The sequence below is a fragment of the Pteropus vampyrus genome, unplaced genomic scaffold (genome assembly GCF_000151845.1).
Source record: "Pteropus vampyrus isolate Shadow unplaced genomic scaffold, Pvam_2.0 Scaffold185, whole genome shotgun sequence".
Lineage (NCBI taxonomy): Eukaryota > Metazoa > Chordata > Mammalia > Chiroptera > Pteropodidae > Pteropus > Pteropus vampyrus.
Window position 1 is genome coordinate 459,624 of NW_011888966.1, and position 13,897 is coordinate 473,520.

The window sequence follows — 13,897 nt, forward strand, 5'->3', positions numbered from 1 at the left end:
CGGAGGTCGGGGTGCATCGGTATGGGATTTGGAGTACCTGGGTGGGGCACGCTGCTTGCCTCCAAGTGAGCGTTTGTGTTGTTTACTTCTTTGTGTGCCCATGCCTTTCTGCTTCTGGGTGCTTCTGTGTTTCTGGCCGCGTCTCTGTGTTGGACAGAGGTGACTTTTCGCCTGTCGGCTCCGGTGTGCGCGCGAGTGAGGGTGCTTGTCGGTGCGCTGGACGGGCGTGTCTCAGTGCCGTGGCTGTGGTTCCTTATAAGCCTGAGCATGTCTGTCGGGGTGTATGTGTGCCTGCCCGTGCGTGTCTCCTTGGCCACTCGTCTCTGTTTCCGAATGCGAGGGAGTGCCCGTGTGCTGCCCCTCTGCCCTGAGACCTCAGGACACACAGACGCCCAAGGCGGACAGGTAGCAGCCACAGAAGAACCCAAAGCTCCCAATTGGGCTGGTAAGCACGCCAGCCCCGGCTCCAGCCCTCCAGGACCAGCCAGGGGAGCCGGGAGGGGTGGTGTCTTGCCGCCGTGAGCAGCTGGGCCCCGTTCGGGCCAGCCCCAGGAGGGGGCGGGAGAGGGGAGGGGAGGGGCGGAAAGGGGAGGAGGCCTCGCCCCTTTGGGGCTGCCGGTGCGCCATTGGCGGAAAGTTCCCGCACGTCACCGGGGAGGCAGTTCCTCTAAAGTCCTGCTCACATAACGGGCAGCGCGCACTCCGAGGCGGCTGCTCTAGGTCGCAGGCTGGGACCGACAGGCTCCGCGAGCCCAGAGCACCCCGCAAGCTGTGTGCAGGACGCGCCCCCACCACACCCACCTCACGGCCGCTGGATGAGGCTTCCAGGCGTCCCCTCACTGCCCGCACTGCCCTGCCGGAGGTCCGCCCTCTGAGGCGCGGCCAGTGCGCCGGCAGCCAGCGCGCTCACCTGCCAGACTGCGCGCCATGGGACAACCCGGGAATCGCACCGTCTTCTTGCTGGCGCCCAACGGAAGCTATGCCCCGGACCAAGACGTCGCGCAGGAACGGGACGAGGCGTGGGTGGTGGGCATGGGCATCGTCATGTCGCTCATCGTCCTGGCCATCGTGTTTGGAAACGTGCTAGTCATCACAGCCATTGCCAAGTTCGAGCGTCTGCAGACGGTCACCAACTACTTTATCACCTCCCTGGCCTGTGCTGACCTGGTCATGGGCCTGGCGGTGGTGCCCTTTGGGGCCAGCCATATCCTCATGAAAATGTGGTCTTTTGGCAATTTCTGGTGCGAGTTTTGGACTTCCATTGACGTGCTGTGCGTCACGGCCAGCATCGAGACCCTGTGCGTGATTGCAGTGGATCGCTACTTTGCCATCACATCACCTTTCAAGTACCAGAGCCTGCTGACCAAGAATAAGGCCCGGGTGGTCATTTTGATGGTGTGGATCGTGTCAGGCCTTACCTCCTTCTTGCCCATCCAGATGCACTGGTACCGGGCCACCCACCCAAAAGCCATCAAGTGCTATGCCAAGGAGACCTGCTGTGACTTCTTCACGAACCAAGCTTATGCCATTGCCTCTTCCATCGTGTCCTTCTATCTGCCCCTGGTGGTCATGGTCTTCGTCTACTCCAGGGTCTTCCAGGTTGCCAAAAGACAACTCCAGAAGATCGACAAATCTGAGGGCCGCTTCCATGCCCAGAACCTCAGCCAAATGGAGCAGGATGGGAGGAGTGGGCATGGACATCGTAGGTCCTCCAAGTTCTGCTTGAAGGAACACAAAGCCCTCAAGACTTTGGGCATCATCATGGGCACGTTCACCCTGTGCTGGCTGCCCTTCTTCATTGTCAACATTGTGCACGTGATCCAGGATAACCTCATCCCCAAGGAAGTTTACATCCTCCTAAACTGGGTGGGCTATGTCAACTCTGCCTTCAATCCCCTTATCTACTGTCGGAGCCCGGATTTCAGGATTGCCTTCCAGGAGCTGCTGTGCCTGCGCAGGGCTTCTCTGAAGGCCTATGGGAATGGCTACTCCAACAGCAATGACAGATCTGACTACGCAGGGGAGCAGAGTGGATATCACCTGGGGCAGGAGAAAGACAGCAAACTGCTGTGTGAGGATGCCCCAGGCACAGAAGACTTTGTGAACTGTCAAGGTACTGTGCCTATTGATAGCGTTGATTCACAAGGGAGGAATTGTAGTACAAATGACTCACTGCTCTAATGCGGTTTTTCTACTTTTTAAGAATCCCTCCACCCCAACAAAACACTAAACAGACTATTTAACTTGAGTGTAATAAATTTAGAATAAAATTGTATAGAGATGTGCAGGAGGAAGGATAGCCTTCTGCTTTTCTTTTTTATTATTATTATTTTTCTAAGCTGTAAAAAAGAGAAAAACGTAATTGAGTGATTGTTTCTTGTACAGTTCAGTTCCTCTTTGCATGGAACTTGTAAGTTTATGTCTGAAGGGCTTCAGTCCCAGAGGACCTGGGGCTGCTATGTTTCGATGACTTTTCTGACTATCTACCTCATTGGTCGAGTATTAGGGGTAATATATTGCTGCTGGCAATTTGTATCTGAAGGAGACCTTCCTTCCTGCACCCTTGGCCTGGAGGACCCGGAGTCTTGTGGACCTTGCAGCTGTGAACATGGACTCTCCCCGCTCCTCTTATTTGCTGAAACAGGGTGTTGTAGGCAGGGATTTCAGGGGGAGCTTCAGTTGTTTTCCTGAGCAAAGTCTAAAGTTTACAGTAAATAAATTGTTTGACCATGACTTCATTGCACCTGTTTCTCCAAACCCCCTTGACTGGAGTGTGGTTGCCTCCCCCATGGGAAACCACAGGTAAACTGTGTGTAATAAGTGCACAGTGAGTTCCTGTGGGATGGCACAGGAATGACATGCCCTTTCATTGTTTAACCCTTTCATTTGCCTTTGAATCTGCCATTGCCAACCCGTACCTCTCCTAACACGAGGGCCCAGATCAGATCTGCCGGCTCCCAGCCTAGTTCGTCTCACTGGTCTTACGGTGATTATTCCGCGTTGTTACATCAGAAACACTGACTCATAGAAATGGAGTTATGAGCATCTATTGTGTCCCTCTGTACTCCCCCACCACCCACCTTCCAGTTCTACTTGCTTAATAACTGCTTATATTTATGTCTCTGCTGTATCTTATAGTGGAGAGCTTCATGCTGCCTCAGGGTTTGGCATTTGAAGGGTAAGGAAGAGGTTTTTGTGAAAAAACTGCTAAACTCTGCCCCATAATTCCAAGGGAAACTGAAAAGGCATCGGTCAGAGAGAGAAAAGCTGGAAAACACTTAACCGATGAACCTAGACATAGTATTTTAACCCCACCCTCCTTCTTTACTTCTGTTCCTTTTCCCCCTCTTCCTGTGACTCTGCACTGTTATTTGGTCCAGATAACCCTCTGTGGTGGAAGGCTGGCCTGTGCACTGTCCAATGTTCTGCAGCATCTTTGGATTCTACCCCTTCCATGCCAATAGCACCCCCTGAGTGGTGACAACCAAAATTGTCTCCAGATATTGCCAAATACCTTTTGAGAGGTGAAATTGCCCCTGCTTGAGAACCACAGATACAATTCAAAAGTCCTAACAGATTTTTAGACTCTGTCTAATGTAAGCACTTTATCTTGCACAGTCTCCAAGAGGGATTTTTCACGGTTCGCCCGGTTAATGACAGAGCCTGGGCCGGCGTTCCTTCCACTCTATCCTGCTACCTTCTGAACTTACTTTCCAGCTGCCCAGAAACTGGCAGTGAGACGTGAATTGTTTGGGAGGGTTTATCAATGGAGGCTAGGCCTGGGAGCCGTTACTGCCTGTTTGTGGAGATTTGATAATGCTGCTAAGAGGTGCATGAGGGAAAATCACAAAAGTAAACACATTTCTTCTCCCACCCCTTTTCTATTTTTGCCTATGTGTCTGAGCCAGAGCTTGGCCCAGGTTTGACTGAGTGGATCGTCCTCCTTGGCAACGGCAGCCTGGAGATCAGCCTGCAGGGTTCATTGCCATTTTACTTGCTCATCAAGCTGACTCCACTTTTCTCTTCCCTTCTGCCCCAGCCAAGGTCCCCAACCAGAAAAGCGCTGGCCTCTTCTGCTTCCTGTCAGCTCAGTGATGGGTGTCTGGGTGAGCACTGAGCTCTCAGGAGAAAGTTAGATGCTCACGACTTTGGAACGTGCCATGGCGAATTGGAGAGTATCTGCCATTCAGCACTCTTCCTTTTTTCCCCAAGGGTTTTCATACCTGTTATCGCATTCTCCTTCTTTTGCTCTGAGCCCCACACCCAGAGATGCAGGCAGCTTCTCCAGCTAATCTTCACACTCCTGGTAACCTCACTGGATCTTGAACTTGGGAGAGCCTATAGGAAGCATTTGACATCGGGAGAGACCAAAAACCCATGAGGGGGAATGACCCGCCCAAGGTAAGAAGCCAAGGATGTTAGAGATGGAGCTTCAGCCAGGGAACCGGCTATCATTCTAAGAACTGGTATATTCTCCCCACCACACGCCCACTGAATTCTGCCCTTACCCTCAACTGTGGAGGCTTTTCTCTGGAGCTGTCACATTACAAATTCATTTCAGTGGATGTTTTTATTGCTTTGGGGTTCTTAAGAGAAAATTCAGGCAATAAATAATCTTCCATAGGGACAAAAGAAGGAATTGTTCTCTTACTCAGCAAGAGTCCACTAGGATCCTCTCAGCGTTTAGGGAAGCTGGGCGGTTCCTTAACTATTTATGACCCATCAGGAATCTGCGCAGGGCTTCTCTGAAGGCCTATGGGAATGGCTACTCCAACAGCAATGACAGATCTGACTACGCAGGGGAGCAGAGTGGATATCACCTGGGGCAGGAGAAAGACAGCAAACTGCTGTGTGAGGATGCCCCAGGCACAGAAGACTTTGTGAACTGTCAAGGTACTGTGCCTATTGATAGCGTTGATTCACAAGGGAGGAATTGTAGTACAAATGACTCACTGCTCTAATGCGGTTTTTCTACTTTTTAAGAATCCCTCCACCCCAACAAAACACTAAACAGACTATTTAACTTGAGTGTAATAAATTTAGAATAAAATTGTATAGAGATGTGCAGGAGGAAGGATAGCCTTCTGCTTTTCTTTTTTATTATTATTATTTTTCTAAGCTGTAAAAAAGAGAAAAACGTAATTGAGTGATTGTTTCTTGTACAGTTCAGTTCCTCTTTGCATGGAACTTGTAAGTTTATGTCTGAAGGGCTTCAGTCCCAGAGGACCTGGGGCTGCTATGTTTCGATGACTTTTCTGACTATCTACCTCATTGGTCGAGTATTAGGGGTAATATATTGCTGCTGGCAATTTGTATCTGAAGGAGACCTTCCTTCCTGCACCCTTGGCCTGGAGGACCCGGAGTCTTGTGGACCTTGCAGCTGTGAACATGGACTCTCCCCGCTCCTCTTATTTGCTGAAACAGGGTGTTGTAGGCAGGGATTTCAGGGGGAGCTTCAGTTGTTTTCCTGAGCAAAGTCTAAAGTTTACAGTAAATAAATTGTTTGACCATGACTTCATTGCACCTGTTTCTCCAAACCCCCTTGACTGGAGTGTGGTTGCCTCCCCCATGGGAAACCACAGGTAAACTGTGTGTAATAAGTGCACAGTGAGTTCCTGTGGGATGGCACAGGAATGACATGCCCTTTCATTGTTTAACCCTTTCATTTGCCTTTGAATCTGCCATTGCCAACCCGTACCTCTCCTAACACGAGGGCCCAGATCAGATCTGCCGGCTCCCAGCCTAGTTCGTCTCACTGGTCTTACGGTGATTATTCCGCGTTGTTACATCAGAAACACTGACTCATAGAAATGGAGTTATGAGCATCTATTGTGTCCCTCTGTACTCCCCCACCACCCACCTTCCAGTTCTACTTGCTTAATAACTGCTTATATTTATGTCTCTGCTGTATCTTATAGTGGAGAGCTTCATGCTGCCTCAGGGTTTGGCATTTGAAGGGTAAGGAAGAGGTTTTTGTGAAAAAACTGCTAAACTCTGCCCCATAATTCCAAGGGAAACTGAAAAGGCATCGGTCAGAGAGAGAAAAGCTGGAAAACACTTAACCGATGAACCTAGACATAGTATTTTAACCCCACCCTCCTTCTTTACTTCTGTTCCTTTTCCCCCTCTTCCTGTGACTCTGCACTGTTATTTGGTCCAGATAACCCTCTGTGGTGGAAGGCTGGCCTGTGCACTGTCCAATGTTCTGCAGCATCTTTGGATTCTACCCCTTCCATGCCAATAGCACCCCCTGAGTGGTGACAACCAAAATTGTCTCCAGATATTGCCAAATACCTTTTGAGAGGTGAAATTGCCCCTGCTTGAGAACCACAGATACAATTCAAAAGTCCTAACAGATTTTTAGACTCTGTCTAATGTAAGCACTTTATCTTGCACAGTCTCCAAGAGGGATTTTTCACGGTTCGCCCGGTTAATGACAGAGCCTGGGCCGGCGTTCCTTCCACTCTATCCTGCTACCTTCTGAACTTACTTTCCAGCTGCCCAGAAACTGGCAGTGAGACGTGAATTGTTTGGGAGGGTTTATCAATGGAGGCTAGGCCTGGGAGCCGTTACTGCCTGTTTGTGGAGATTTGATAATGCTGCTAAGAGGTGCATGAGGGAAAATCACAAAAGTAAACACATTTCTTCTCCCACCCCTTTTCTATTTTTGCCTATGTGTCTGAGCCAGAGCTTGGCCCAGGTTTGACTGAGTGGATCGTCCTCCTTGGCAACGGCAGCCTGGAGATCAGCCTGCAGGGTTCATTGCCATTTTACTTGCTCATCAAGCTGACTCCACTTTTCTCTTCCCTTCTGCCCCAGCCAAGGTCCCCAACCAGAAAAGCGCTGGCCTCTTCTGCTTCCTGTCAGCTCAGTGATGGGTGTCTGGGTGAGCACTGAGCTCTCAGGAGAAAGTTAGATGCTCACGACTTTGGAACGTGCCATGGCGAATTGGAGAGTATCTGCCATTCAGCACTCTTCCTTTTTTTCCCCAAGGGTTTTCATACCTGTTATCGCATTCTCCTTCTTTTGCTCTGAGCCCCACACCCAGAGATGCAGGCAGCTTCTCCAGCTAATCTTCACACTCCTGGTAACCTCACTGGATCTTGAACTTGGGAGAGCCTATAGGAAGCATTTGACATCGGGAGAGACCAAAAACCCATGAGGGGGAATGACCCGCCCAAGGTAAGAAGCCAAGGATGTTAGAGATGGAGCTTCAGCCAGGGAACCGGCTATCATTCTAAGAACTGGTATATTCTCCCCACCACACGCCCACTGAATTCTGTCCTTACCCTCAACTGTGGAGGCTTTTCTCTGGAGCTGTCACGTAACAAATTCATTTCAGTGGATGTTTTTATTGCTTTGGGGTTCTTAAGAGAAAATTCAGGCAATAAATAATCTTCCATAGGGACAAAAGAAGGAATTGTTCTCTTACTCAGCAAGAGTCCACTAGGATCCTCTCAGCGTTTAGGGAAGCTGGGCGATTCCTTAACTATTTATGACCCATCAGGAATTTCAAGCCACTTTAGGTAGAAATTTTCCACAGTTTCATGTCAAAAAAAAAAAAGAGAGAGAGAGAGAGAAGTTGAAAACTTTTCTGTCCTCATTTGTAAGTCCCATAGACAATAAATATTAATAGACAATGTTGTATATATACTGTTTTGGTTAGAGGAGCGTCCGACATAATTTCAGTTAAAAGTTCAGATATAAATGTTAATTCAGATTCCCAGCTAAAAGGGAGTTTAGCCATATTCCTGTCCCTTTAGGAATGCTTTAAAAACTTTGATCAGTTTAAGGGGCTTGACAAACAGGAGCATTTTGGGCGTGTCTCAACCGCTGGCTTTCTATCTCCTTTTGTTTTGCTTTGTTTCTTTTGGGGGGCAGGGATTTGTCAGTATCCCTCTGTTTGCTGACAGGTTGGTTATATAAGGTTAGCGTCGGCCTCATCATCATAAAATCTTCTTTGCCCGGACAGCAAGTTCTCAGATTCTGTCAAATGAGAACCTTATCCTGAGAAGCCAACAGGTGTGCACAGTGGCAGGACAGGGTGGGCCTCCCCACCAAGATCATTATTGGGTAGGAATCTGGGGAAAAAGAGCTTGGAAATAAGAACTGTCATTATAGGGTGCTTAGAATGTTTCCGATGAACCTATTGCCAAAAGAAGCCTAGACCAGAATCAGATGAGGGATATTTATGGAGCACCCACTGTGCACAGTATGAGAAAAATATAGGCTTCACTCTCTGCCTTCTGTAGCATAATGTTAATAACACTAAGTAGATTCTTTTATGGAATCTTACTAAATGTTAAGGACTGTGCTAGGCACCTTTTAGGCCTTATGTCATCTTGATGCAAGTAGCATAATTGCCTTCATCTAACAAATGAGAGAACTGAGACTCAGAAAGGTTGAGTAACCGTCCAAAGCCACACAAATGGCTAGTTGGAGTCAGGACTAGAACCCAGGCCCATGTGAGTCCAGCAGCCATGGAGCCTAGCACACCTGCAAATCAGGAAGCAGCACAAGGCAGTTTATAATCTGTGCCAGAACAAGTATAAGAACTGGAAACGCAATACCTTGTTGAGAGAAGAGGGAGATTGCCGTGGGTTGGGGCAAGGAGGAATGTTCTCGCCGAACATGTGACTGCAGAGTTGCTGGGGCCTGGGACAGGAAACCAATCGCTGAAATGCCTAGTTTGCTTCTCTGAGTCTTTGCTTTGTCTTTCCATCAGAAAAATCGGTCCGAACTGAAAAGAGGATATGAAAGCTTTAAACCAGCACAGGGTAGAGCAGAAACATATCCCGGCAAATTCACTTTTAGTTCCAAAGTTGGGAAGTTCTAAAAGGATCAGTTAGCTGAAATTTGGGGAAAATTTGGCAGGCCTAAGCGGCCCTATGGGTGTGCTCTCCATTTTGAGCTATCGTTCAGGGCAAAAGGGAGATGATTTCTGACAGCAGAAAGAAAGGAGCCTCGATGCACTTGGAACGAGACTTTTCATTGACAGTATAACGTCCACTAAGTCTAGCTCTGTACCAATCCCTACTTCACTGACAGTGCAAATATAATGTGAAGGAGAAATTTTTGAAATACCTAAGAGAACAAACTTCCCAAGCACTTTCAAGAACTTGAGAAATGCTGGTGTCTTGAATAAGAGGCAGGGTGAGGTGCAGAGGCCTGGATCTGTAAAACAATGGGGCCAGTGCACTGTCAGACTTTGCTCAGCTCTGAATTTCTATATATATTTAGAGGCTAATTCAAGTTAATGGCATTTGTCATAAAAATAATGGTTGACTATCGAAGAAGAGAATGATGCGAAGGTGGACTATTTGGTGCACGATAACTGCCTTCAAATATTTAGAAAACACTGGAGGAAGAGGGGCCGAACAGTTTTATATGAAAAGCAGAACCTCGCAGGCGGGTAGATTTCAGCTCAGGTGAAGGAAAAACTTTTCTAAGAGTGAAATAGTTTCTCTGTCAGAATAGTAAGCCTCATTGGGAGCATCCGAGGGAAGCTTGAATGAAGCTCTCTGCAGGATGAAGCACACGGGAGCTGGACTAAGATCCTTCCCAATCGGAGAGTCTATGTCCTTGAAAACAATAGAACCGAATACTTTTAGGAAGTAGTCAGATCATTCCTTAATTCCAGCTAGCCTTCTCCCCAATTCCTCTGGATTTCAGAGGTTTCACTGCATTCCTAAACAGGAAAACCTCTGGGGGGGGGGGGGGAGTCAGGATCTCAGCCGTCCTTGGCCGTGGTGGAAATCCAGAAATAGAGCAATAAGGTTAAGCAGTTTTCCAAACTATTAGACCTTTTCATCAGCTGCTCTTCCCATGCCTTTTGCAAATGACCTACTAACTCCCAGAGAGAAAATATTGAGAGCCGCACAGTCCTCTCTGCAAAGGCTATTAGGTCCTTCCCCACCCTTGGAATCGCTGCACTTCCTGTGGTCTTTCCTTCACCCTCACAGGCATGGAAGGAAGGAAGGCAGGTTTCTAGCCAGCACAGAGCACTTTGGAGCCCTCTAGTCCAAGAATCTGGAGACACGGGGTCCGACGAAGCCCAGTCGTTAACCAGCCGGGCAGCCTCATGCAGGTCACTTCTCTTCTCTAGATCTGTTTCACCATCTCCAATGAGAAATGGTTTCATTGACATGAGTCCTACGTTTCCTTCATTTTTCAAAATCCTGTAAGATTTCAGGAAGTCTTCAGAGAGGCACATCTGGCTCCATCGCTTTTACTTTAAAAGCACATTTTTTTTTCTTGTTACATAATAAAACATATTGTAGAACATTTAAAAATATATGAAAGCACAAAACAAGATAAATCACACATTATGTGACCAGCTAGACACAGCAGTCGTTACTTGTGATGCATGTGCTCCCAACCTTTATCCTTAGCATGGCTATACCATGTGTATAAATATATATGTTTAAATAAAAATGGAATTAGATTATTTATATACTTTTAGACCCACTGCTAATACTTTTACAAATGCCTCCTGAACATATTATGATCCAGATAACATAATTCCTACTGGTCTATTGGTCTGGCAATATACAGTGGTCAGCAGTTCTCAAATTTTATGGGGTACAAATGAATCATCACCCCAGAGCATCTGGACAAGTAGAGCTGAGCTGGAGCCCAAGAATCTACCTTTTAGCCAGGTTTTTCCAACACGGGTGGTCTACAGACCACATTTTGAGGAACAAGGTTGCAGAGATACATTTTGTAAATTAAACAGGATATCCCCTCCCTGCCCTTGCTAGTGGATGAGGAGATGTTTCTATACTAGTGTCTTTGAAAGAGTGCTCTCCGCACCTGGGCTCTAATCTACTTTCAGAACATGGGTTCTTTCCGCCTTGGTAAATGCCTCTGCCCCAGTTTGTGGACTTGTGATAAAATAAGTCTATTCAAGTTATATAGTGACCAATACCTACCGTTTGAAAGTGCAGCAGTCTGTTTCCATGTCCCAGAGCACCTCTCATGATAATGACTAATGATTATATTCGTCCCCATTTTATCAATAAGGAAACTGAAACGTGAAGGGGTTAACTCAGTTACCAATGATCGCTCAACTCTTAGAAGTAAAACCAGGTGTTCTGAACCAGAGTCCCCGCTTCACCACTAGGATAGGTGAACTTTGCCCCTCTTGGGGGTCGCATAAGAGAACAGGAGGGAGACGATGCTGAGAGGACATTTCTAATGGGTACATTTTGTCTATGCTCCAGGGATTATTTTTCAGAGGCCTGATTAATTTCTGAGCCTCCGAACTAAGGGGCAAGCCCGTGCCATTTAGGTAGGCTGTGGCTAAGTATAAACCAGGAAACCAGATTGCAGTGAGAGCTGGCAGCACGCTCTCCTTCACCGTCATTCAGCATGGTGGGAGTCAGCTGCCCCTGGCAGCTAAGAGGCAGAGGGAGGCACCTGGCAACAGCACACTGGTTTGTGCTGAGTCAAATCACTACTTTTGGGTCAGGAAGACTTCGACGTTCAGAAATGGGGTTCTCTTCCCCTTTCTCTGCCCAGGTTTGTGTCAGCATCTGAGGTTTCACATTAGAGAATATCAGGGTGGGACAAGCACTGAGCAAACCCATCACCTCCTCAATGCACTGACCTAGAAACCCAGGCTGAGTAAGGCGGGCTCAGCCATAAGGTAGTACAGGGGCCAGGAGACGATCACTGCTCTTGGCTCGTTTCATTATTATTTTTCCAGTGCCGTGAAGGGAAGACTGGAGTTTTTGAATGTGTTCATTTATCCAGGAAGAGAAAACAATTTTTAAAATCACAATAGCAACACAAAAAGACAGTCCTAGGGAACTCCTGTTATGTTTTTAATCACACAATATTAACTTTGCAGCCTGAGGTCTTGTGTCCAAAAGCCACAGCTGCCTTTTTGGTGATGGGGTGGGTTGGGGGGAGGGGAGAGGTTCCTTCGGTATCTCGATTCTGTCTCTATTCTGCTACCTAGTTTTTCTCTTTATAAAAAGCCTATTATATGTTTCTTAATGTTGTAGACAACCCTAGCGATCTCTCGGTGAGTTGTTTTGTTTTGTTTTGTTTGTTTTGTTTGAGAGGTACTCACCGTTCTCATGATATGTATTGCATCAATAAGCCTGTTCCGCTCACAAACATCCAGACAATCTTTCTTGTTTTAGTTCCTAGCTTCCTCAGCCTAAGAGAACTGAGGGTCAACCTCAAAGGCCCGGGTGGCCGGCCCTAGAAACCTCTTTCTATAGGACCGTAGAAGGGTTAATGGTGTCAGTTTTGGTGTGAGTTTCCTGACATTATTGTATTTTATTGCAGTGGCTCCCAAACCCTACAGAGCCTGAAAATGATTTGGGGGAACTTCTGAGAAAATATGCCCCCCGCCCCTGAGAGTTTGGCCTAACAGGGCTGTGGTTGAGGGCTGGCGATCTGCTTTTTGCCACAGCTTCTTCCGGAGGACTGTGAAGAGGTGCTCTAAGGATCACAATTCAGGGACCGAGAAATGACACTGTCTTCTCCTTCCTGCCCTCCCCCGCTCAAGGGCACAAAATATAGGCGTGTAAAAAATGATCCCATACAGCGGTATGCATCGTGAAAATAATAATGCTGTCAGATAAACAGAATCCTAATTTTCTTGCGTTATCAAATAAAACAATATAGGTGAAAACAGTTTATAAATAAAACATTACTATAAAAGAGGAAGGTGATAAGAGCCTTGAGCAGTTAGGCACTTAATTAGAAATGTGTTTAGTGACAACATAGCATCTACACAGTTATGGCCCCAATAGCGTCATTGTCACCTGGTCCCAGATTCTCTGCATGTGGACTGAGAGGTGGCAGCACAAGAAGAAAAGGGGATTTTTACTTCTGTGATGGGCTCCTCATCCAGTGCTCCTTCCTCCTGGCCACTCTGCCTTGGTTGAGTCAAATTATACGAAGTTCTGTATGAATCAGTTTGCCTAAAGTACATAACCCTCCTACTTAGAAATCTGAATGGGGACCCACCCAGCTGCAGAGAAGAATATGACTCATACATATACATACACCTCCACAGATGCACACACCCAAATAAACACACACACACACACAGACTTTGGCATCGGTGCCGACACCCATATCGACACAGATACACACATGCGTTTTCACAGGTACATGTTCACATCGATATTTGTGTTTATTCCCACATATACACACATATAGGACACAGACATACTCAGCCCTAAACATTCTCCCTTACATAAATACACACGTAGGGGTTCCTAAGCACTCTTCTGTATGCTTCAAATCGACAAATGTGCCATTTCATGTAGTCATGGTCCCTAAGTGCTACCTGAGGACAGGTTCACATATTGACCCCTCATCCTAGGTAAGTATATACATCTATGATTTAATACATGTCTATTGTGTTCTTATGTGCCAGGACCTGTTAGGTACTAATGATCAGTGGGTGAACAAAAACACTTTATCTTTGCCTTTACTGAGTCTGTGTGTAATGGGAGAGGTAAGTTTTTTAAAATGCATGCAAAATTGCAGCTGTGGTGGGTGCTATCTATGAAGGAGGTACAGGGTGTTTTGAGAAAAACTGACTAATACAGAGAGCTTGGTAAAGATTCCCCCAAAAAAGTTAGGTTTCAGCTAAGAGCTAAAGGACGGCTAGATTCTTTCTAGAAAAAGAAGGGAGAGAAGAACATGCCACCCAGGGAGAAAAGCAATGTAAATGTCCTGTGCTAAAAGGAAGCCTCATGCATAGGAAGGACTAAGCAAAGGTGAGGTGTAGCTGGTATGCAGAGACGGGGAGCATGGAGGGAACAAGCTGGGCCTGCGAGAGGCACACAGGTGCACATGTGAAGGGCCTTTTAGGCTGCATTAGGATTGGGGTCTTTATCTTAAGAGCATTTAGAAGCCATTGGTATGCTTA

At 47.0% G+C, this 13,897-nt stretch overlaps 1 protein-coding gene across 3 annotated transcripts; it reads left to right on the top strand.

The window, feature by feature from the left end:
* Window positions 1-674: 674 nt before the first annotated feature.
* ADRB2 (adrenoceptor beta 2) lies at window positions 675-5,714 on the top strand. Of its 3 annotated transcripts, none has more exons than XM_023537314.1 (2): window positions 793-2,006; window positions 4,787-5,714. In XM_023537314.1, the coding sequence occupies exons 1-2, from the start codon at window positions 928-930 to the stop codon at window positions 4,959-4,961; spliced, it is 1,254 nt and encodes a 417-aa protein (XP_023393082.1). In that variant the 5' UTR covers window positions 793-927; the 3' UTR covers window positions 4,962-5,714. The 3 variants fall into 3 exon arrangements, with proteins under 3 accessions (XP_011369427.1, XP_023393082.1, XP_023393081.1); XM_023537313.1 differs by having other exon boundaries at window positions 793-1,971; window positions 4,752-5,714; XM_011371125.2 differs by lacking the exon at window positions 4,787-5,714 and having other exon boundaries at window positions 675-2,743.
* Window positions 5,715-13,897: the final 8,183 nt, after the last annotated feature.